Source organism: Oratosquilla oratoria, chromosome 8, assembly GCF_046742065.1.
Source record: "Oratosquilla oratoria isolate Oo_2021 chromosome 8, ASM4674206v1, whole genome shotgun sequence".
Taxonomy (NCBI): domain Eukaryota; kingdom Metazoa; phylum Arthropoda; class Malacostraca; order Stomatopoda; family Squillidae; genus Oratosquilla; species Oratosquilla oratoria.
Window position 1 is genome coordinate 54,014,978 of NC_134784.1, and position 26,150 is coordinate 54,041,127.

The 26,150-nt window shown below is 40.5% G+C and overlaps 1 protein-coding gene across 3 annotated transcripts; it reads left to right on the plus strand.

Moving 5' to 3' along the window:
* The first annotated feature begins 1,902 nt into the window (after window positions 1–1,902).
* Window positions 1,903–19,774, plus strand: LOC143027737 (glycerate kinase). 3 transcript variants are annotated; one of them, XM_076189238.1, is made up of 4 exons: window positions 1,903–2,036; window positions 9,146–10,459; window positions 15,335–15,462; window positions 19,171–19,774. In XM_076189238.1, exons 2-4 carry the CDS (start codon window positions 9,152–9,154, stop codon window positions 19,352–19,354), a joined length of 1,620 nt encoding a protein of 539 aa, XP_076045353.1. In that variant the 5' UTR covers window positions 1,903–2,036; window positions 9,146–9,151; the 3' UTR covers window positions 19,355–19,774. The 3 variants fall into 3 exon arrangements, with proteins under 3 accessions (XP_076045353.1, XP_076045351.1, XP_076045352.1); XM_076189236.1 differs by lacking the exon at window positions 1,903–2,036 and adding an exon at window positions 2,130–2,272; XM_076189237.1 differs by lacking the exon at window positions 1,903–2,036 and adding an exon at window positions 2,310–2,730.
* Window positions 19,775–26,150: the final 6,376 nt, after the last annotated feature.

Consider the following 26,150-nt stretch of genomic DNA (forward strand, 5'->3'; position numbering starts at 1 on the left):
TGGCGTTCGGCGCATACGAAGCGGCGCTAGCACATCACCTGGGCGTTCGGCAGGCATCTGGATACGACGATATCCTCCAGACACGTAGGTCGTATCGAAATAATCTACCAGACAACTGAGTTGCTCCGGAATAACAGTTCTTAAAAATTCCATCCCCTCCGAAACTCTGTCACATGGCAGAAAAGCCAAGGCATCTAACATAGAACAAAATAATATACTTTCTTCGTCTGTCTTGTACAGTGTCACAAGGCCTAATTCCTGTATCTTCCTCCAGGTGTTCTGCGTTAAGTGGAAAAAACAACCGTGGCACTGAACGTGATCCCCGAATACAGTCCGGATAGCATTCACAGTCGCGAGTTCGAAATCGGTTGTGATTGTCGTAGGATCAAGGTTGAATCCTAGTGTGGCACACTGTTCAACAATGGCTTGGAACAGAGTTTTGCCAGAAAGAAAGGCGTAGACACATGTTATCGCCGACTCGCCTAAAGGGCAACGAATTATATAGAGTTGATGAAAGAGTTTCGGAGCAGTACGGAATGTGCCATTCATAAACCAAGATCTAAGGATATATATTTAGACCTTGCCATAAACCATTGAGTGGAACGAGCAAGATAACGCAATCCTTCTTCAGTTGCAAAGGCAATAATCCGTCTACTGCTATCAGCATCACTATCATTAAACATGAACTCCTGACCATCAAACATAGTCCATGAATCGTCCAGTTTTAAATCTTGCAGACAAGCGGGATCTTTCGGAAGAGCGTGGCGCTTATGGTTGCGAATCGTGCGTTTCACAGACTCAGAGTTTCCAATCTCAGCACGCGCTGCGACAGGAAGATTAATAACAACAGTATCAGCAATAATCTGACTTGGCTTTCCTCTGGTGGCAGAAGCGTGCTCATTCATTTGAACTCTTGCCTTAGTGGCATCTACTCTAGAAGTATTAGAATTATGACTATGTTTTGTACCTTTGATTTCAATAGATATATCCAAGTCCGTGTACAGTATTGCACTGCATTTCATAGCTTTTCTCCGTGAACACTCCCATCGTATAGAGTGGTATAGACGTTTTGTTCAAACTATTCTTCGTGTACATATAATCATCGTAACAGTTTCTGTCCACCTTTGTTGTTTTTTATAATTTCCATGTTGAAATATATATATATATATATATATATATATATATATATATATATATATATATATATATATATATATATATATATATATATATATATATATATATATATCCACACAGATGAGCACACACTAATGATATGAATGATATTGTGATGAATGTGGGACTTATATACCCACACCATTAGGGAAGCCTACTTCACACCTTTTATGCATATTAAACACCTCAACCTTACGGAATATGAAACCAACTCACCGGGCCCTTTGAACTAGGTTTTATTTAAAACTAGTATTACTGTTATTAATAATAAGTATTATTATTTATAAATTGGGGGCGTTTTTCTGGTGGGGCTTTTATCCGGTGGGGCTTCTTTCCACCCAGGGATCTTCCTATGTGGGGCTTTTTTCCGGGATCCTGTTATCAGATACTTCAAAGATATTCTTCACAGTTGGTTTCCCAAACTCCATCTATGTAAACTGTGAAGCACAATTTATGTGGTAACAGGGTGTAGTAAACCATATACATCACTCAACCGGTACCGGTGTAAGCGTGAAAATGGTACAAGCTGGTGATTAATAAAATTTGCCTTTAGTTCAGAGCGTATTGTACACATTGTACAGTACTTCAGGTATTCAGTCAAGCCTTGTATCACACCATTAGGTCACCTTGCTAAAGGATGCATGCATTTCCCAGATTATTTAGAAAAAAATACTTCCTACTTGGCCACAATCCAAATCTGATCCTTTATTGGAAGTCTCCTACACGATATCAGTCTCGCCTGAAGTCATAAGCTACGCCAGAATACGCGACCTGTCTACGGTGTTTTTTTTTAGTAGCTACTTAACCAGTTAACCCCGCCTTCTTCGTGAAGAAACTAATGCAAGAGAGAAGCAGACTGCGTTAGTGAACTAATTAGTGCGGGAGAATGTAGTATATGCTTTTTTGTGTTATCCTCGGCATTTGCAATTATTACTTCGAACTATATGATCTTGTCATTATCTGCACTTCATGTATATTGATTCTTTGCCTAATAAATTTATTTATTTATTTATGATGTCATCATGCTCAATCAAAGTCAACGCGCGCAATTGAACGAACTTGTACGTGCAGGCATGCGTCTGACACAGCGACTTCGGTAATATACTGATTAATGTCAGAATTGTGTGTGTATATCAAAATAGTTGCTAATTGTGCTCTTGTTTCAGTTAGATGGTTCTACTTCACTTTTTATGTCCTGTCATGTTAGATTAGTTTCTGTACAGGGATATTTATGCCAGACAAAGCCTGTCAGGGTCTAATTTGCTGTATAGCACCACATCGGCATTCCTCATGACCATTATCTCCACCAACAAAGGGGTAATATGTTGATGAACATGATAACTTGGCGGTAACCAGAAGAAAACAGCTTGGTATAGAAGTGGTTCATAAAAGAAACGTATAACTTGTGGTATTAAAGTAGTTCCGTGAAGATAAAATGAAGACGGCATCTAAAATAAAAGGGGTCATGTGTAACCCATTCACTAGTGAACTTTGAATAGTAGACAAGTACAACATTACGGAAACTTTGTCTTAATATGATCTAATAGACATGAGGTACGTTGTCTGAATGGTCAGAGGAACGCTAGTATCAACTGACTTATGCTTAACTGGTTGCAGTAATGCTTGTCAAGTTTTTGTGCCTAACCTAACTTTGTTTAACCTAATCTAAACCAAATACAAACAGACCAATTAACCTGTCTGTCTGACATATTTGACCTTGAGGTTTTTTCTAGACTGAAACCAAAAACTAACCAAGCATGACATAACTAACCTGGTGGTGGTGGGGGTACTTTGGACAACCTCTTAACTAGCCACCCATCTAAGGGCACTTGCTTAGAATTGTAACATGGCAAAATTCATAAAACCTGACAGTCATCCTGATTGAAGTACTTCATGACTTAGTACATCTCATTCTTGTCATACTAACCTACAGAGGGATTTCCTTTACACATGAATACATATAGGTTCCTTGTGATCCATTTTAAGAAAATGGTTGTACTCATTGAAATGAAGTGTTTAAGAAATATAGTAGGGGTTATGAGGATGGGTAGAGTGAGAAATGTAATGGTGATGCAGAGATCAGGGGTGAAAAGAGCTAGTAGATAGTATCAATCAAAGAATGAGATGGTTTGGGCATATGAAAAGAATGAGTGAGGAAAGACTGGCTAAAAAAAAGTGGAAAGCAGAAGTAGATGGAGAAACTTCAGGGGAAGACCAAAAATGAGGTGGATGGACAGGATGAAAGGATTTAAGAGGAATGTCTGTCATGCAAGGAAGAGAGAGAGTGCAAAAGATAGGAGTGAATGGAGAGTGGTTGTATATGGGTGAGAAAATGGCTTGGCTGTTTATTTCTTGGGTGGTTGAGGGAGGGGGAAGATCATCATACCATGAACCAGTGGGAATACCATGAAGCAGTGGGAATAAATCAGCTTTGGTTGTTGGACCCTAGTGTAGAAGTATTGTGTCTTACTGTATTACAAGTACAGACGCTCCTCAACTTACGTTTTAGTTACGTTCTGAACGTAAGTTGAAAATGAACGTAAGTTGTTACTGTACTATACATCCGTAAATTCTATTACCGTATCTTACAAAACACCCCTAAATCATTAATTATACACATAACATTGTAAAATAATAACATTAATTTCAAATAAATTAAATTCAAGCAACATAAATTGAGATGGTGGAGGATGAGGGGAGGAGGAGGAGGATGAGGCAAGGCACTTTCAGTCTGTCGTTTGTGCAATGTAAACAATGGGCGCAGCGTCATGCGTAAGTATCGTTTGAACTACGGAGAGCGCGCTAAACTAAAAAATTCACTATTTTTTTTTTTTTTTTACAGTCAGTTCAAACGTAAAATCGAAAAAACGTAAAACGAATGAACGTAAGTAGAGGAGCGTCTGTAATCTGCAAAGATGGAAGGGATGACAAGTGGGTTTTGGATGGGTGGGGATATGCTTTCATATGGTCAACCCCCTTACCTGGGGGAAAAGGCTTTTTGGTATATGTGGTATGTATATATATATATATATATGTTGCAAAAATGGATTTATGCTTTTTTGTGTGATTTACTTACTTACTTAGTTTACTTAGTGAAGTTCTGAGGTCGATCCTCACAGCCGTAGTGGACTACCGCTGCTGCCAGTCCTGTTGTCCTTCCTTGCGAGGGTCAGTTGGTCTGGTAGTGTGTTTTGAGAGAACCTACTTATGGCAGTGTAGCCTGGCACTGGAGGCTCGTCTGGTACCTTCCGCAGGAACCTGTCCAGTGCATGTTTGAAGCTGTCCACCGAGCATTTAGTTTTCTCTCTCACCTCCTTTGGGAGGGCGTTGAAGATTTTTGGACCCTCATGGCCTAGGCTGGTTGCCAGTAGGGTCTTAATCCTCACCGGGGCTCTTGATGGGAGAGTTTGTCTCTCACATTTACGCCCATGCCTTATACTGTGGTATGGCTTGATTGTAGAGGGCGTGGGGTCCGGAACAAGTCCCTCAAGGATTTTCCATGTGTAAATGGCCCTGTATCTTTCTCTCCTCCTCTGTTGAGAGTATAGGCCTAGTGCTCCCAGGCGATCCCAATAGTTGAGATCTTGCATCCCTTTGATGCACCTGGTGTAGTTCCGTTGGACAGCTTCAAGCATCTGGATGTCTCCGCGTTTGTGTGGTGACCAGAGTTGGCTACAATAGTCCAGTATCGGTTGGATAAGCGACTTCCAGAGGGTAAGCATCACTTGAATCTCTCTTGAGGAGAAGGTCCTTAGGACCCAGCTGGCCATCCCTCTTGCTCTATTTACTGAGTGCATGATGTGGTGTTGGAAAGTGGCATCATCACTTAAGTGAATGCCCAGGCTTTTCACATGGGCTTTTGGTGTGATTTTCATACCTCTCTCCGTGTGCAGCTCAGTGTCGTCTTTAATGCCTTGATTTGTGCCATATCTCAAGACCTCGAACTTCTCATCGTTGAATTGCATGTTGCTGTTGTTGGCCCATGCATAAACTGAGTTGAGATCGTCTTGTAGATGTTGCACATCCCCACTTTCTCGCACAGCATGGCTGATGTGGGTGTCGTCGGCAAAAGACAGGAGGGTTGAGTCCACCCTACTATTTATGTCATTCATATGGACAAGGAATAGGAGGGGGCCAAGCACAGATCCTTGTGGTACTCCGCTTATTACCTTGGATTCGGTTGACTTCACACCATCGACTGCGACTGCTTGTGTACGGTCTGTCAGAAAGTTGAAGAGCCAGACTCCTAGCTTCCCCGAGATTCCTAGATCCCTTGCCTTATGGAGGAGACACCATGGTCCACCTTGTCGAAGGCTTTAGCAAAGTCTAGGAATACTACGTCAACATTTCTCCCCTCCGACAGGTTCCGAAGTAGCCAGTCATAGTGTGCCAGTAGGTTTGAAAGGCATGATCGACCTTTCCTGAAGCCATGTTGATTCTCTTTGATGAGGTTATTCACCTCAAGGTAGGTGAACAGCTTGTCCCTTACACATTTCTCAATTACTTTGACAATATGTGATGTAAGGGCGACAGGTCGATAATTTTTTGGCAAGGTCCGGTCTCCTCCTTTATATATTGGGCTTATGATGGCTTGTTTGAGCAGTGCCGGGATCTCTCCTTTGTCAAAGGAGGCTAGCCACAACATATGTATTGGAGCTGCCAAGACCTCGCAGCATTTTAGGAGTAGGATTGCTGGTACACCGTCTGGTCCTGCTGCCGAGTTACTCCTAAGCTCCTTTATCGCCTTTTTGATGTCCTGTTCAGTCACTCGAATGTTGGTAAGCTGGTTCAGGTTCTTGGGCATCTGGTTGAAGAAGGTTGTGGGATCAAGGATTTCCTTCTGTGTCTTAGGTATGCTGAACACACTGTTATATTGGTGTGCCAGTATCTGGCAGGTTTCCTTTGGGGCATCTGTTATATTGCCTTGTTCTGTCACTAGGGGCCCAATCTGTGACTTGGTTTTGAGGAACTTCTTACAGTAGCTGTAGAAGAATTTCGGGTTGTGCCTTATGTTTTCTATAGCTTGGTGTTCCTCTGTTCTTCTCTGCTCCTCGTGTGAGTGTTTAATTTTCTGCTCTATGTCCTCTATTTTTGAGGAGATTATGAGCCTTTGGATCTCATTGGTATTGTTAATGAGTTTTAGGTTGAGGTTGGCACGTTTTCGCATAAGGATTTTTCTGTCTCGCGGGATGGAGTATCTGCGATCCTTTTTGTTGCTTTTCCTTGGCACATAAGCAGTGCACATCTCCAGCAGAATCCTCAATAGTGTGTTGAGAGTGGTGTTGGGATCAGATCCCTGCAGTTCCAGTTTCCAGTCTATCTTCCTGAGGTCTTGTTGTAATTGATCCCAGTCTACCTTTTGACTGAAGAAGTTGAAGCTGGCGAAAGGTGTCATGTTCGGAGGAGTCATGGAATCCTGCGGTGTCTTACTTTTGATGTAAGTTGTGTTGATGTAAACTATATTGTGGTCAGAGAAGATTGTTTTCTCTGACCTGCAATTGCTGACCGACTCTTGATTATTGGTAAAAAAGAGGTCCAATATGTTGTTCCTTCTAGTCGGCTCCATTATGTGCTGGTTTAGGAACAGTTTATCGGCGATCTCTAGAAGGAGTTTTGCTTGGGCTTTCAAGGAGGGAGTCATAAGGTGTGCAAAGATGGTGTGTGGAACAAGGAGGGCAGGAGGAAATAGAAGGAAGGGTAGTGAGTGGTGGGATGAGGAATCAAAGAAGGATGTAGAAGAAAAGAAGCAGACATTCATAGATTGGCAACAAATTAGGATGAGGGAATTGTATGAGAGGTACAAAGTACAGAGAAGGGAAGTTAAGCATAAGATAAAGGAAGGAAAGAGGAGAGTAGATGTGAAATGGGGTAAGAGTATGACAAAATTTTGAAAGTAATAAGAAGATGTTTTGGAAAGAAATTAAAAGAGGAAGATGAGGTGAATCAAGTAGAGAAGAAAAGGTAAAAGGTGTAGATGGAGAGATGATAATGGAAGAGAAGGCAGTGAGAGGAAGGTGGGCAGAGTATTTTAGGGAGTTGCTAAATGTGAAGGAGGATAGGGAGGGAAAGGTAGTTGCAGTGGGAAGCGCTAAGAAAATGAATGATGAGTGAGGAAAATGGAGGAGAAATAGGGAAAGATGAAGTGAAAACAGCTATTAAGATGATGATAGCAGGTAAGGCACCTGGGTTGGATGGATGCCATGCAGAATGTCAAGGTGGTACAGTTATGATGGACTGGCTGGTGAGGCTATTTAATGTTTATTTAAGAGAGGGTAGAGTGCCGGAGGACTGGAGGAGTGCCTGTATAGTTCTGCTTTACAAGGGGAAGTGGGACAAGTGTGAGTGTAGTAGTTTCAGAGGGATCAGCTTGTTAAGTGTAGTTGGGAAGGCTTATGGGAGGGTCTTGATTGAGAGGATTAGGAGAGGAACAGAGGGAGAAATTGGTGAGGAACAGTGTGGTTTTAGGACAGGTAGGGGTTGTGTAGATCAGATTTTTGTGGTAAGACAGATATGTGAGGAAGCTATAGGAAAAGGTAAGGATGTTTTTTGGGCTTTTATCGATCTGGAAAAGGCTTATGACAGGGTAGACAGGAATGCACTGTGGGAGGTATTGCAGATATATGGGATAGGAGGAAAGATGTTAAGAGCAGTCAAGATTTTCACGAGAGTAGTAGAGCTTGTGTTAGGATTAGAAATGGAGAGAGTGAATGGTTTGAGGTAAAGGTGGGACTTCATCAGGGATGTGTTATGTCGCCCTGACTGTTCAATCTATACATGGATGGGGTGGTGCGAGAGGTGAATGCAAGGGTAGTGGATCAGGGGTTGGAGATGGTTAAAGAAAATGGAGAAAAGTGGGAAATAAGCCAGTTGTTGTTTGCTGACGACACTGCGCTTATAGCAGGATCAGAGGAGGGATTGAGGAAGTTAGTGACAGAGCTTGAGAAGGTGCGTGAAAGAAGGAAGCTGAAGATAAATGTGGGTAAAAGTAAGGTGATAAGATGTATAAGGGGAGATAGTGACAGCAGGCTGGAAGTGAGCATTAAGGATGACAGACTGGAGGAAGTGGATAGTTTTAGATATTTGGGTGCAAATGTGGCAGGAAAGGGAGGAGTGGAGGTGGAGGTAGAATGTAGATTGAGAGAAGTAAATAAATGCCTTGGTGGATTAAAAAGTGTAATGTGAAATAGACATCTGGGAATGGATGCTAAGAGGAGGTTATACGAAGGAGTGATTATGCCAACAGCACTGTATGGGGTAGAAACATGGAACATAAGAGAGGAAGAGAGAAGGAGTGTGAATGTGTTTTGAGATGAAATATCTGAGAAGTATGATAGGGGTTACTAGGCTAGATCGAGTGAGAAACGAGGAGGTGAGGAGGAGAACAGGGGTGGAAAGGGAGCTGGGAGATAGGGTTGTTGAAAGAGTATTAGGATGGTTTGGACACATGGAAAGAATGAGTGAAGAAAGATTAGTAAAAGAGGTGTGGAAGGAGTGAATATGAGGGGGCGTCCTAGGATGAGGTGGATGGATGGGGTGAAAGGGGCATTACAAAAGAGAGGAATGTCTGTTGAGGAAGGATGGGAGAGGACAGAAGATAGGGGTGAATGGAGAAGGGTTGTGTATGGATGATGCTGTGATGCATGAGGGGGAGTGGGTGGGGGATGGGGGGTGAGGAAATATGTATGAGAACAAATTTGATGCAGCCTGAAGGGATTCTCCATTCACCCCTGTCTTCTGTCCTCTCCTGTCCTTCCCCAACAGACATTCCCCTCTTCCCCAAAGCCCCTTTCACCCCATCCATTTATCTCATCCTAGGACATCCCCTCATGTTCACTCCCTCCACATCTGCCTTCCATACCTCTTTTACCAGTCTTTCTTCACTCATTCTTTACATGTGTCCAAACCATCCTATCCTAACCTAACCAGTGTACTGTCTTATAAAGTGAGTGGTTTCTCATTTATCTTTCAGATTAAGATGTCTAGTCGTCTTCATTTGAAAGGCTGCTTGCATAAGATGATCCCAAGCACCTCTAAATATCAGGTCCAAAGACAGGTGGCAAGCTCCTGTGCACATTCCTTAAAGAATATGAAGGATAGTATATTTCACACCTGTAATGCTTTCACTGCTAGTGTTGATGCTGTAAACCCAAGATTACTCTTAGAAAAGTATGTTCATGTACATCAGAACAAATTATGTGTAAGTGGCCATGAATTTGACATGAACAAAAATGTATATATCATTGGCTTTGGTAAAGCTGTGTTACCCATGTCAGAGTCTATAGAGAAAACTTTCAGAATTGGTCATAGCTATTCTCATCTTCAAGAAGGCATTGTTAGTATACCAGTTGGAAGTAAAGAGATATTGGCTTTAAAGGGGGAAACCCCACATTCACAAGATTCCAAAGTATTGATCATAGAAGGAGCAAAGGATAATTTACCAGATACTGAGGCTAATTCAGCTGCTGAGCTAATTGTCAAACTTGTAAAGAAACTTAGTGAAGATGACATTGTGATAACCCTCATTTCTGGTGGGGGCTCAGCACTTCTTCCACTTCCTCTTCCTCCTCTAACCTTGCAGGAGAAGTTAGACATTATTCGAAGCTTGAGTAGGAAAGGGGCTACCATATCAGAGCTAAATACAGTCAGGAAGGCTTTATCAGCTGTAAAAGGTGGAAAACTCGCAAATATGACTAAAGCTCATATGATAGTTTTGATTTTATCAGATATTATGGACAGCTGTCTTGATGTTATTGCAAGTGGTCCTACTGTCTTTAATACTGACCAACCTTGGCTTCCCCAGAGCATAATTGAGAAATATGGTTTGAGTGTTCCTTCCCATGTAACTTCTCTACTTCAGGCACAGGAAGCTAATAAAGTAGAGATAGACATGACCAGAATACACAATATAGTCATTGGAGATAATAAAACTGCCCTTGCAGCTGCTCAAGAATATTTTTATTCACTTGAAGATAAGGTTATACCAGTCATTATGACAAATATATTAAAAGGTGATGCAGCAACAGTTGGGAGATCCATTGCAAGGTTAGCAGAATTTATTATCCAGAATTTTAAATCAAATGAGATCTCTCTCCCAGAAGATCTCTCTAGAGACTTGTTCATCAGAGAAGCTTCTTCTTTCATTAGTAGTATTCAGAAAGCCAGATGTAACAATTTGCCATGTTGCTTCATCTTTGGAGGAGAAACAACAGTCAACGTGACAGGGAGTGGGAAAGGTGGGCGTAATCAGGAAATGGTTTTAGCTGCAAGTATTCAACTGGAAGAGGTAAGGTATATGTTAATTTTCTCACATTAATTTATATAGGGGATGGGGGGGTGAGGTAGTACGTGTGAGCAAAATTTGACGCAGCCCGAAGGGATTTCTCCCCGTCTTCTCCTTTTATGCATGGGGGGATGGAGAGGGGGGGTCGCTAATTTAATGAAGCGGCCTTGCTGTGGATGTGCTGTGCCTCGCGACACTGCCTCTGACCCAGGGCAGTGGACAAGGTGCAGGGATGACCCGTCATCCAGGAGGTGCTAAGATGGGAGGGAGGGTGGAGGGAAGTGGAGTGTATTAAGGGATGGAATGGGTGGGAATGAATTTATGCCTTTTTCTTTGTGGCTACCTCCCTTGTAAGGGGGAAAAAATTTGGTATATGTATGTATGTGATTTTGAATAGTGTTGCAAAGAATATAATTGTTAATTGTTGTCTCTATATGTAAAAGTTAAGTGGTCAGCATTCTTTTTTTTGGGTGGAGGTTAGTTTCCAATAATAAGAAAATGATGCCTGACACTAGTCCATAGGAATGTCACTGAAATTCCTAAAATACTAACTATATAGTTTAAGAAGTCATTATCCCATATGGGAAGAAGGTGAGAAGCCTGTGCCAGCAGGTGTAAAGCTGTGGATGAAGCCATCACCTTTGCCCTGTGTACTTGGACTGTTGGGGCAAGTAACAGTTACTCTTGGGAATCAGAGAGGAGTGAAGAGGAGAAGAATAAGATAACATGGTGGTAGTGAGAAGAAAAGTGTCACAGTTATTATTGTGAGAGAATAGTCTATCTATCAACATGCCAAAGTTTTCCACTTTACAAGGGAGGTAGCCAACGTCAAAGGCATAAATCCACTCCCACCCACTCCATCCCCACATACTCCACTCCTATTCACCACCCCTCCCATCCTCTTTTCTAGGCTCCTTGTGGATGACGGGTCATCCCTGCATCTCGCCCATTGCCCTGGGTCAGAAGCAATGTAGGAAGACACAGCACATCCACAGCAAGGCTGCTCCATGTAATCAGTGACCCCCTCTCCATCCCCTCATGCAGAAAAAGAGAAGACAGGGAGAAGTCCCTTTGGGTTGTGTCAAAATATCATTCACACATACTCCCTCATGCCCCCATCCCCCACCCACTCCCATGCATCACAGCATTATCTATACACAACTATTCACTTTTCACCCCTATCTTCTGTCATCTCCCTTCCTTCCACAACACACATTGCCCTCTTTCCCAATGCCTCTTTTATCCCATCCATTCATCTCATCCTTGGTCCTCATGTTCACTCCTTCCACATCTGCCTTTCACACCCTTTTACTAATCTTTCTTCACTCATTCTTTCCATGTTTCCAAACCATCCAAATACTCTTTCATCAACCCTATCTCCCAACTCCCTTTTCACTCGACATGAGAGGCACACAAACACTTGCCGCAGCCACCACAAACACATCACACCCGCTACACTACATAGCAGAACACCCACACACACCAAGAAACATTAAAACAACACCCAAAGACCTTTATCACGCACAGATACTCTCTTCTCTTCCTCCACAACCACCAAATACCAGCCTCCGGAAACATATTCATAATCATATCACTCACCGCTCCATTAACACACTGAAAGACAACACACTGCTGCATGCCAGACCCCCTGATATCCACCCTTCTGAATCCTCTCTCCCACGAAAGGACAGAGTCCACTTGGCCAGACTGCGGTGTGGTCACCACCCAGCACTTCTGAGCTACCAGAAGAGGCTGGATGACCGCGTTGTGAACAGCTGCCCAGGATGTAACACTTCACCCCATACCATACAACACATAATGGAAGACTGCATTATACACAATCATGCACGCAAACAACACAACATACGCTCTATAAAGGATTTGTGGGAAAACCCAGTTTCGGCTATGGCATTCCTTGGGGAGACGGGACTGCTCGGACAGACAGTCTAGGGAACGACAACAACAACAACAACAACTCCCTATTCACCCCTGCTCTCCTCCTCACATCCTTGTTTCTCACTCTATCCAGCCTAGTAACCCCTAGTATACTTCTCAGGCATTTAATTTCAAACACATTTAAACTCGACCTCTCTTATGTTCCATGTTTCTGCCCCATACAGAGCTGTCAGCACTCTCTTATGTTCCATGTTTCTGACCCATACAGAGCTGTCAGCACAATCACTCCATACAATCTTCTCTTAGCATCCATTCCCAAATGTTTATTTCTCATTACACTTTTAATCCCCCAAGGCATTTACTTGCTTCTCTCAATCTACATTCTACCTTCACCTACATTCCTCCCATTCCCACCACATTCGCAACCAAGTATCCAAAGCGACTCTCTTCTTCCAGTCTCTCTCCCTCAATACTCACTTCCAATTTGCTGCCATCATCTCCCCTTGCACATCTCACCACCTTACATTTACCCACATTTATCTTCAATTTCCTTCATTAACACACCTTCCCAAACTCTGTCACTTTCTTAATTCTTCCTCTGATCCTGCTACGAGCGCAGTGTCGTTAGCAAACAACAAGTGGCTTATCTCCCATTTTTCTCCATTTCCTTTAACCATCTCTAATCCTTGGCCCATTACCCTTGCATTTACCTCTTGCACCACCTCACCCATGTATAAACTGAACAGCCAAGGCAACATAACATACACCTGGTGAAGTTCCACCTTTACCTCAAACCACTCACTCCATTTCTAATTCTAGCACAGGCTCTACTACATGCATACATATACCAATGGCTTTTTCCCCCCTTACAAGGGAGGTAGCCAAAGTCAAAGCCATAAATCCACTCCCACCCATTTCATCCCCACATACTACACTCCCACTCACCCCCTTCCCTCCCTCCCTCTTATCTTGGCTCCTGGATGACAGTCATCCTTGCATCTTGCCCACTGCCCTGGGTCTACTCTCGTAAAATCTCGTGACTGCTCTAAACAGCTTTTCTCCTAACCCATATATCTGCAATATCTCCCAGTGTCTTCCTATCTACCTTGTCATAAGCCTTTCCCAAATCCATAGAGGCCCCAAAAAAAAATCTTTACCTCCTCCTAAAGCTTTCTCACATATCTGCCTTACCACAAAAATCTAATCCATGCAACCCCTACCTGTCCTAAACTCATGTTGTTCCTTACCAATTACTCCCTCTGTTCCTCTCCTAATCCTCAGTCAAAACCCTCATAAGCCTTTCCAACTACACTCAACAAACTGATCCCTCTAAAACTACTATGCTCATACTTGTCCCCCTTTCCTTTGTAAAGTAGAACTATACAGGCACTCCTCCAGTCCTCTAGTATTCTACCCTCTTTTAGGCAAACATCCAACCCAGGTGCCTTACCTACTCTCATCATTTTAATAACTGCTTTCACCTCATCTTTCCTTATTTCTCCTCCATTCTCTTCATTCATCACTGTCATTTTCTTAGTGCTTTCCACTGCAACTACCTTTCCCTCCTTATCCTCCTTCACATTTAGCAACACCCTAAAATACTCTGCCCATCTTACTCTTACTGCTGTCTCCTCCATTATCATCTCTCCATTTGCACCTTTTCCCTTTCCTTCTCTACTTGATTCACATTCTTTTCTTCTTTTAATTTCCTTCCAAAATATCTTATTACTTTCAAAATTTTCTGTCATACTCTTACTCCATTTCACATCTGCTGCCCTCTTTGCCCCCTTTGTCTTACACTTTACTTCTCTTCTCTTTTCTTTGTACCTCTCATATGATTCTGTCATCCTGTTTTGTAACCAATCTGTGAACACTTGTTTCTTTTCTTCTACAACCATCTTTGCTTCATCATCCCACCACTCAATACCCTTCCTCCTGTCCTCCTTGTTCCACACACCATCATTGCTCACCTTGTGACTCCCTCCACGAAACATTCCCAGTCCTACACTCCTAGTTCTAATCTATCCCTCACTCCCTCCCACACCTTTCTCAGCTTCTTCTTGTACTCCTTCTCCTTCTTTTTCTCATTTAAGTAGTTTACTCCAACCACTTCCCCACCTGTCCTTTTCCTCTTTCTCCATCTATCCTTCACTCTAAACTTACCTTCCACCAAAAAATGATCTGATATTCTTTCACTCTCTCCCCTTAGAATATGTACATCCAAAACTCTTCCTACTCTTCTGATTACCACTATGTAGTCCATTAAAGCCCCATATACCACCCTTCCATCCTCCATCCTCTCCCATGTGTACATATGGTTGACTCTCTAAACACTGTATTTGCTATCATCAACTCTCTAGACACATCACCATCATCTCTCCACAACAGTTTTTTCCTAGAACTCCACATTACCCAACCACTCTGTCTATTGGTTCATCTCTTACCCTAGCATTGAGATCTACCAATACCACTTCATTGATATTTCTCCCTAAACCCTCTATGCACTCATTTAAATCTACCCAAAAGCCTCCCTTTCCTCTACACTCTTCTCACTACCATGCCCATATGCACTTACAAAAACCCACATCTCCCTTCCCAGTTTCACCTTCATCCACATTGACCTTGGAAAAAAAAAAATCCTTCCTCTCCAACATATGTTTACCTATCTTTTCACTTACTAGTATAGCCACCCCTTCTTTCCCTTATCCTCTCTTTACTCCTGACACCCTCCCAACTACACTCCCAAACTCAGACTAGCCCCTGTCTTTCAACTTAGTTTCACTCAGTGCCAACACATCCATCTTTCTTCTCACAAACATAATGCCTATCTCATCCTTTTTAGGACTAGGCATCCTCTCTGTAGCCCAAAGGAGACATTTAACCCCCCCCCAAAAAAAAAATAATAATAAATAAATTAAAGAAAAGAAAAACAATTAAAATAAATAAGCCATGCAGTTACCAGTTTTTTTTGTTTTCCTCCAGTCCCTAGATGAGCTAGACAATTTCACGGGTTCACTTGTGTTCATCTCAGCGGGGACAGACGGTATTGATGGACCCACTGATGCAGCTGGAGCTGTGACTTATTATGGATACGATGGAGACACCTTTAGGTATATTTTCATACATTCATTATTTATGGTACATATAACTTGCCCATAAATACAGCAATTACAGAATGATTATTTCTGAGGACTAGTAGTGGTATGGGCATGTGAAGAGAATGAAGGTGTCTGATTAGTCCATAGGGTGTGTGAAATAAATATGGAAAAAAAGGAAGAAGGGAAAATGGAGAACAGGATGGAAGAAGAGTACGAGTGCTTGCTTACTTGTTCATTTGTTTGTGTGCTTACTTACCAATATTTTATTTTATTTTTGTTTTTTCTGTATCTGACCTTGTAATTAATTGAAAGTTTTCATGTTAACATATGTTCTTATTATAATCCATTGGAAGATAAATTTGGTAAAAGCAGATGTATTGGTCCAAGGTAGGAATGAGTGAAGTAGATGTATAACGAAGAGGAAGGGGAAGGGAAGTGTGATAAATCAAAGGGGTAAAATAATAGAGTAAAAATCAAAATAATAAGATAATTGAGTAGTGGAGGGCACATGGTTTATGTATGGAGGAAAAATTGGAGCAAAGAAAAAGTTAAATGAATTTGGGAATTGATAAACATGAAAGTAGAAGACTTGGAAGAAGAGATCCATTGAGTTAGGGGGAGAGAGAAGGTGGGAGGTGCTTTGTGAGTGGTATGAATGAATGAAAGGATGTCAGTGGAGATGATGAATAGAATGCATGAAGTAGTTGTCTCATCTGTTAGTCTAAGCACAAACTGAGATGTAGGCAATGCAGCAGAGACTCAAGGCAGACTTCCTGTTGCTGAATTGATGTACAGTTTAAACTTCTCTCTTACTTGAAATGCTTCCTCAGTATTTCAAGTGAGAGAAAAGTTCAATATGTACTTCAATTTAGCAACAGGAAGTCTGCCTTTGCTCTGTGCTGTGCTGCCTGTGTTGCCTGCATCTCACTTTGTGTTTAGGCTTATGTACAGGAAGTGGAAATGAAATACTTGAGGGGTATGCATGGAGTTAGCTAATATGGCATGGAACAGTAATATTCATGAATGGACTTGTATAGAAAGAGTAGAGCAATCCTGACTTTGGTGGTCTGGTCACGTTGTGAGAATGTATAAGTGTAGATATCTTCTGAGGATACATAAATTTGTGGTAGGAATGAGAGCAAGAGGTAGTTCAAGGAAAATATGAGTGGATAGGATGAATCACAATAATTGTTACATCAGGTTTCATTGACTGGAAACTCACAGCCCCATGGTGGCTGACAATGGTCTACTGGCCCTCCCATAGATCCCTGTGGGGAGAAATGTGTTTGTGTATTTACCTAGTTTTACCTAGTTGTATTTTACGGGATGAGAGCTATGCTCATAGTGACCCATTTTCGTATCTCTCCACATCCAGTTTATTCTTAAAATCGTGTATAGTTCTGGCATTCACTGTTTCTCCGTTCAGTTTGTTACAGACATCAATCACTATGTGGGAAGCTATTCTTTTTCAGGTCTCTTCTGTAACTGCCTTACTCTAGTTTCTTTAAGTGTCCTCTTGTTTCTCTTCTGTCCCACTTTAACCACTTCACTCCGGGCCAAAATCTCGCGGGCAGCATTAGCTGCCAGACATACAATGTTGCGTCATAATACTTACATTATAAGAAATAAAGTCATGGCTGTATTGATCGTTCTCTCTTTCACCCGTGAATTTTGATAACCATAGAAAATATGATGAAGCCAGTTTACAGAGTATGGGGGTCATGCAGGTACGACTACAATAAATATAATCAAGATGCCGACATCGGCATCCTCACGTACCCACTTGCTCCTCATGACGCCTACGTAGGTGTCACTGTATGGAAGGGGTTAATAAGTCGTTTCTATAGAGAATTTCCATCCCTTTCATAATTCTGAAAAGGGTCAACAAATCGCCTCTTTCTCTTCGCTGTTCCAGTGTTGACAGATGTAATTTCTCCAGTCTTTGTTTGTATGTCAGATTTGACAGTGTAGGTGCCATTTTTGTCACTGCTCTTTGGATTCTTTCTAATTTTCTTATGTTCTTCTTTGTGCTAGGTGCCCAGTGTTGCAGTATATTTTAATTTAGGTCTTATCAGTGTAATGACTATTTATTTTTTTATTTTTTTATTTTATTTTTTTTCCATCTCATCTATGTAGTCGAAAGCCACTTTCATTGATCTCAATAAGTTATAAGTCTCTCCGAATAATTTATTGACATGTTTATCAGGTGTCAAGTCACTTGAGATAATTACTCCTGGGTCCCTTTCTGAATAGACTTTTTTGACTTCTTTGTTGCCAATTTTGTACTGTCCTGATACTCTGTTTTTACTTTTTCCAAATTCCATTATGCTACATTTTTTAATGTTGATGTTCATCTCACATCTTTGACTCCATTCCCATATTTTGTCTAGGTCATCGTGCAGTGATCTGCAATCTTCTTCTGTTCTTACTCTCTTAAGTAATTTGGCTTCGTCAAAAATAAGTTCATGAAACAATTTACTCCCTCATCCATATCATTTATATATATGGCAAACATTAAAAGAGCCAATACAGAGCCTTGTGGGACACGACTTTTCACATCTTCCCAGTTCGAATTTTTGTCTCTAAGTACCAGTCTCATTTTTCTCCCAGTTAAGAAATCCTTCATCCATTCCAGCAATTTACCTTGTATTCCTCCTATTTTTTAAATTTTTCTTATTAATTTCTTATGTGGTACTTTGTCGAATGCCTTCTGCAAATCCAAGAAGGCACAATCTGCCCAGCCATCTCTTTCTTGTATTATCTCGATTAATCTCGAGTAAAAGCAGATTAGGTTTGTGGTGCACAATCTGCCACTTCTAAAGCCAAATTGTTTGGGGTTTATTATTTCATTTTCTTCCAAGTGTTTGGTTAATTTGTTTCTGATGACCTTTTTGCATATTTTTGCTATTGTGCTTGTAAGGGATACCGGTCTGAAGTTTGTAGGATCTTCCTTATTTCCTCCTTTATATATTGGTACTATGTTTGCATCTTTCCAATCTTGTGGCACCTTTCCCTCTTTGAGTGAGAAGTCAATTATCTTGTATATTTTATCTGTCAGTTGGTCTATACACTCTTTCAGTATCCAATTTGCGATTCCATCTGGTTCATGCAATTTCCTGACATCCAGGTTTTTTATCTGAGACTGTTTCTGTGTTACCTGCTTGTAGTAGTAGGAGGAAGGGAGCAGTCATGAGATGTCAGGTCTCTTTGTGTAAAACAGGAGGAGGAAAGGCAGTTGAAGATGGTAGAGATCTTTGGCCTGGTCTGGAGACTGAGTGTCAGACCATAAGGGGCTTCATCTCCAGATGGAAGTGAAGAAGTTGGTGAGCTTTGAAGATGGGTGTTAGGGACATGATTCTTGCAAGACTATTTGCAGGTATCCATTATTGTTCTCATGGGGTGAAAGAAGCTACAAGACTTTGTGGTTCTGATGTTGCCATGTGAGTGGGTGACATAATGAGTTGGAAAGCAATGCAGAGACTAAGGCAATGATATGTTCTACAAGAGAGGTACTTTGGGAATGAAGTATCAGTATTACTGGGGGGAAAACAAATTGCAATTTTTAGATGGTTTAAACAAGGAGAGAAAGGGATGGGTGTGATGGGACTGATGTTCTACTTGTATGCACAGCCACTGTCTGTGGCTAGTGACAAATAGATTGGAAAAAATCTTAATTTATTATCATACAGCATAAATACATATGATTCTTAATATTTTCAGGTCACAGTACAGAGAAGCCAAACAGTCTGGCCTTGATCCGAATGCTTTCTTAGAAAATAATGATTCTTACACATACTTTTCAACTCTGAATGAAGGTGTCTACTTGTTGAAGCCAGGTCATACAGGAACTAATGTTATGGATATACAAATGCTTTACATCATTCCCAACTTTAGAGAAACCTAAGTATGAAATGCTAATGTGTGTTACTGTTTTATAATGAAATATGAAGTAAAATAATTTGTTTATGTACTTATGTTAATTTTATTTTATAATAGAGGAATACTTTACTCAAATGTTTATTTTGGATGTTGATAATGTAAGTAATTAGGCAAACATAATCCTCACTCACATCTAAAGAGACCAACCTTAAGTTATTTCTAAAAATTGTTGACCACAAAATAGAAATTGTATTGCTATATAGAAAAAGAAATAGTCTAAGCAGGGACAGAATGCCTTCAACCTATATTAGGAACAGTTATGTCAGCTGTGGTTACTTGATGGATGTGGTCAGGGGTATATGTTGGAAATTATATTGGCTGTGATTGGGTGGATTGTTCATTTTACAGGTTTTATAGATGTTTGGTATAAATTGTGATAAACTTACAGTGGTTTCATTCACATTGATTAGGTCATTGTGCTCTGTGACAGATGCAGATCTATGGTTATACAGTTACATGGTCTAGTGTGGGAAACATATCAGTTAGACTGTGGGACATATAGATTGCTGAACATAAATGTGGCCTTTTAGTATATGAATAAAGAGATGATGAAGAAAAAGTGCCAAATTTATCCATTATTTAAATGTGCAGTGGTGGTATGGCTCCCACATAGAGTGAAAGATATAAGTAATATTAAGAGAACACAAAGAGCAGCAACCAAAATGACTCCCAGCCTTGCAGATAAGCTATGTGAGGAGAGATTAGAAGCCCTAGTTATGCCATCATTAAAGAATAGATAAGAGAGAAGGGGCCTTATTATAGTGTTCACATCATTGAATGGGGTAGACAGAGTTGTTGTTATCATTTTCTTGACTATCTGGTCAAGCAATCCCATCTCCCTGAGTAACACCACAGCTGGAATGGGGTTTTCCAACAAAGCCTATATAGAGTGTATATTGTGTTGTTGGCATGTGTGATTGTGTACAATGCAGTCTTCCATAATGTGTTGTATAGTGTGAGGTGAACTGTGACATCCAGGGCAGTTGTCTGCAGTGCTGTCATCTAGCCTCTTCTGGTAGCTTAGAAGGGCTGGATGGTGGCCACATTGCAATCTGGCCTCGTGGATTCTGTCCTTTTGGGGAAAAGAGGATTCAGAGTGATGGATATCAAGGGGTCTGGCATGTAGCAGTGTATTGTCTTTCAGTTTGTTGATGAAACACTGAGTAATACAATTATAGATGTTTCTGGAGGTTGGTGGTTGTGGAGGAAGAGAGTATTTGTGTGTGATATAGGTATTTGGGTGTTGTTTTGATGTTTCTTGGTGTGTGTGTGTGTGTTTGCTATTTACATACATATACCAAAGGCTTTTTCCCCCTTACAAGGGAGGTAGCCAAAAAGAAAAAGGCATAAAAACCATTCCCACCCACACCATCCCTAATACACTCCACTCCCCTCCACCCTCCCTCTTATGTTAGCAGCTTCTGAATGATAGGTCATCCCTGCATCTTGTCCACTGCCCTGGGTCAAAGGCAGTGTTGCAAGACACAGCACATCCACAGCAAGGCTGCTTCATTAAATCGGCGACCCCCCCCTCTCCGTCCCCTCATGCAGAAAAGGAGAAGACGGGGAGAAATCCCTTCGGGCTGCATCAAATTTTGCTCACACATACTACCTCACCCCCCATCCCCCCACCCATTCCACCTCATGCATCACAACATCATCCATATACAACCATTCTCCATTCACCCCTGTCTTCTGTCCTCTCCCGTCCTTCCTCAACAGACTTTCCCCTCTTCCCCAAAGCCCCCTTCACCCCATCCATCCATCTCATCCTAGGTCGCCCCCTCATGTTCACTCCCTCCAAATCTGCCTTCCATACCTCTTTTACTAGTCTTTCTTGGAACAAATTAGACAAAGAAACAGTGTGTGCAAACACTATTCAAGATTTTAAGAAACAACTTGATGCTGAGAGATACAAAGACAGGTCACCACGAGCATAGCTCCCTTACCGTATAATATAACTAGGTAAATACAACCAAAAGTGAACCCATTACAAAACCCAAAGAGGAAAAAGATTTGAGTATGTTTCACTATATGGATGAAAAACTCATCATAACCCTAAACTGTCTAAGACTGGAATATGTGTCAGTAGTGAAGAGTTGTGATGCAAAAAAATGTTTTTTAATTGCAGTTTTTATATATAAAAAAACAACAATTTTTTTTTCTCGTCCAAATTTGTTCAGATATTAAATATTTAGTGTATAAAAACAGGTGCAAGTATGTTATTCATCCCTCCACATATGTGCATCTATCTTATTCAAAGAGGCATTAGACAGAGTATAAAAATAAACAAGTAATTGACCATCCACTCCCACTGTCCCACATGAACATCCACACACTCCCCACCCCTCCTTGACCTATCATGGGTCCCCATAGTGACCCTGGATGTTGCCTAAACACAGATCTGCCACTTGGACAGTGGAAAAGGGGTTAACATAGTAATGGGGGGAAACTGTTGTACTCCCCACCACCCATCAAAGCTCAGAGCTTACTTTCTACCTGACTTTTTGCTCGCTATCCCTTAACTTTAACCTACAATCATACATAACATCACAAGCCCTCTGCTGAATAAATAAATGAAAATAATTGATTTAATAATAGGGTTATAACATAACTTATAAGTATACGCATTAGTTTTGGTTAGTTTGTCACTGCGCTCAACACCACTCACAGCTTGAAGCTAGTTAGTCTTCCATCGACCACTACGTGAACGGATTCCTGCGTTCTCTCTCTCTCTCTCTCTCCCCTGCAACGTATATTATTCGTGTTACTTGTCAAATAAGAGTGATAGATGTCATTAGTAAGTCAAGAAAAAGTGTCGTCTGCTACACCATTTTGAGTATTTTGCTGTTTGTCACATTTTTTAAGGTACCGGGTAGTTACTATTTGGCAAAGAAAAGAAGAAAGGTAAAACAAAGCATGTAAATGAACAGACACGAAAATGTAATAAAAAAGAATACTGGGCGAGTTTCAATTCTTGTCCGAAACATTTTTAAAACTGTGCCAAAACTAAGTGGGGCAACTGCACATTGTAAAATAAATAAAACACATCAAAACATGAAACCACAGAAAATGGAAGTGCCCTAACACCATAGAAAACCTTAAGTGAGGGGTATACTGATTTATTTGATATTCTAACATAGAAAAATTATTGTAATATGGTTCTTTTCCTTGCCGAGTTATTAAAAAAAGAATTTTATTATTTTTTTTTTTTTTTTTTTTTTTTTTTTTTTTTTTTTTTTTTTTTTGAGTTGCATCTCAAGCACTGAAGAGTGAGGGATATAAGCAAGATAGAGAGAATACTAAGGGCAGCAACCAAACTGGTTCCCAGCCTGACAGATAAACCATATGAGGCACTGGGTCTGCCAACTTTGAAAGATTGAAGAGAAAGGTAATATGATTACAATATTCAGTTTACTAAAGGGAATAGATTGCATTGACAGAAAAGACCTGATTAATGGTGGGAGGGCTGTAAAAGGTCATGGGAGCAAATTAAAAAGACCATGTGTCTAAAAGATGTGAAGAAATACACTTTTCCATGTAGTTGCATAAATAATGGAATAGCTTAGAGGGTGATATAACCCAGGCTTGAACAGTACATGAGTTTATGTCTAAATATGATAATTGGGGATCAAGGATATAGGTTAAGCTGGAACTGTACATGAATTTGAGGCTAGATATGATAAAAAAATATATATATAGAGAATAGGAGATGGGACCCAACAAGCATTACTCCTTGTATACTACAGTTAGGGAGAAAAAATGAAGGATATGAAAAAATACAATTTTCCACATCTGTAAACTGGATAAGTCATCACATGGTTCGGATGGAATTGCAAATTGGATGTTAAAAGAATGTATAGATGAACTAATGGACAAAATATATAAGATAATTGATTACTCACTCAAAAAAGGAAAGGTACCACAAGATTGGAAAAATGCAAATATTGTACCAATATATAAAGGAGGGGACAAGGAAAATCCAACTAGAGACCAGTCTCCCTTACAAGCACAATAGCAAAAATATGTGAAAAAGTTATCAAAAGTAGATGGATTAAACATCTGGAAGAAAATAATATACTAAATCCAAAACAATTTGGATTTAGACAAGGAAGATCATGTGCCACTAACTTGATTTGCTTTTACTTGAGGCTAATAGAAATGATGCAAGAAAAGGATGGATGGGCAGATTGTGCTTTCCTAGATCTACAAAAAGCATTTGATAAAGTACCACACAAAAAGCTACTAAGAAATTGAAACAATAGGTGCTGTACAAGGAAAGTTATTGGAATGGATGAAAGATTTCTTGAACAGGAGAAAAATGAGGGTAGTACGGTACTTAGAGAAAAACTCGACCTGGGAAGAAATGATAAGTGGAGTCCCACAAAGTTCTGTATTGGCTCTGATAATGTTTGCCATATATATAAATGACATGGATGAAGGTGTGGAATGTTATATGAACTTCTTTGCAGATGATGCAAAACTACTAAAGAAAGTAAGTACAGAGGAAGACTGAATCACTACAGAAAGACCTGGATAAAGTCTGGGAATGGAGTCAAAAGTGGGAAGTGAACTTCAACATCAAGAAATGTAGTATAATGGAGTTTGGAAAAAGTAAAAATAGAATATCAGGGCAATATAAAATTGGTACAAAGGAAGTTAAAAAAGTTAGCTCGGAAAGGGACCTAGGAGTAATTATCAGCAAAGACATGTCACCAGACAAGCATATCAACAAAATAGTCTGAGAAACCTTCAATTTACTAAGATCAATGAAAGTGGCCTTTGACTACTTGGATGAGGAAATGGTAAAGAAAATATTAGTCACACTGATAAGACCAAGATTGGAGTATGCTGTGACACTATGGACACCCAGTACTAAAAAGAATATAAAGAAATTAGAAAGAATTCAAGAGCAACAACTAAGATGGCACCAACACTCTCTAAACTGACGTACGAACAATGATTGTCCAAAATGGAACTACCAACTGTGGAACAAAGAAGAGAAAGGGGGGATCTACTGACTATTTACAGAATTATGAAAGGGATGGAAGTCCTCAACAGAGATGATTTATTGAAGTGGGAAAAGAGAAAAACAAGAGGACTTGAAAAGAAACTCAAAAACGATAGCTATAGAAGAGATCTGAAAAAGAATAGTTTCCCACACAGAGTGGTAGATATCTGGAACAAATTGTATGAGGCAACAGTGTGTGCAAAAACTATACAAGAATTTAAGAACAAACAAGATGCTGGAAGATACAAAGATGGGTCACTACGAGCATAGCTCTCTTCCTGTATAATACAAACAGGTAAATACATGAATTCAAAACTATATTTGAAAAATAAATGACTGAAGTATATAAAGACTTTCAGTTTTCCTTACATAACTCCAGGAATAGCCTATATAACGCAAGATGAAACCATATAAGAATTTCAAAGAAGTTATAACAATTGAAGATTGAGAGACAAGACCCTATGATCGTAATTCCCATTCTGTATACAATCTATATACCAAGAGCTTTTTATACCCTTATAAGAGATGTAGCCTTTCTGTATACAATAATTCAGTAAATATGACACACAATATAGTGGTGCTGAGGGATCATAATGCAGAGTAGATGAACTGATAGATGGGGTAGTAGGCGGGTATGTGATGGCAGGAAGGAATGATAGCATAGGTGTTGAAGATTTGTAATGAAAGGGAAATTATAGCAAAGTGCTCAAGAAGAATAAGCATAAGTATACATGGGACAGGGTGGTTGGGAGTTGTGATGATTGAAGATTGAAAGACAAGACCCCAAGATCATAACTCCTTTTCTGTATACGGGTAAACGTCGACTTACGATGGCATTAGGTTTCGATAGAGCCATCGTAAGACGATTTCATCGTAAGTCGATCCCCAATTTGTGTATCACTCTGTTCCGTGGTCACTGTACCTAGCTTACCTGTATATTAACCACCAGAGATACTGAATATAGCCTATTAAACATGTACAGTAGTTTATTTAATTATTTTTATCCTTTTTACCATATTCAAACACTATAATATGTATTTTCAGTACGGAACTTAAATCTCGCGGGCAACAGCCAATGCCAGCCGTACGACGTGACGTAATAATACTCGCATCATAAAATATAGTCACCTCTTATATCGATCGTTCTCTATTTCACCCGCGAATTTTGAAAACCACAGAGAATGGGATTCAGGGTACATTTGAGAGAATGTAAAAACACAGGGGCGACTACAATAAATATAATCAAGACGCCGATATGGCAGCGTCGCGAATCCACTTGCTCTTCATGACGCCTACGTGTGCGGCACCGTATAAAAGGGGTTAAATTATCATGTCGTCGTCGTCATCGTAAAGTCGAACAATCGTAAGTCGCGGCCATCGTAAGTCGACGTTTACCTGTACTACAATCAGGTAAATACATAATTTAGTGGTGTTAAGGAATCAATGCTAGAGTAGATGAATTGATAGAGTATTAGGCAGGTATGTGATGGTAGGAAGGAATAATAGCATAGATGTTGAAGATTTGTATTGTTGTCAACCCCTTTGATCTCCAGCGTGCACACACACACACACACAAGTATGTGGAGTGAACAGTACTGTCTCAAGGCAACTCTTGAGGGGTATTCTACATTGTCCTTGGGATCTGCTTCCAAGGGACATTCTATTGTCCCCGGTGACTCAAGGACTAGGCTTTCCAGAAAGTGCCCTAACACCTGTTTGGACAATGGACCTTGCACATTTCTTGACTACA

Coding starts and splice junctions, on each gene's coding strand:
- LOC143027737 (XM_076189238.1), top strand. CDS start 9,152: ATGTCTAGTCGTCTTCATTTGAAAGGCTGCTTGCATAAGATGATCCCA. Junction 10,460..15,334: donor CAAGTATTCAACTGGAAGAG/GTAAGGTATATG, acceptor GTTTTCCTCCAG/TCCCTAGATGAGCTAGACAA. Junction 15,463..19,170: donor TACGATGGAGACACCTTTAG/GTATATTTTCAT, acceptor TAATATTTTCAG/GTCACAGTACAGAGAAGCCA.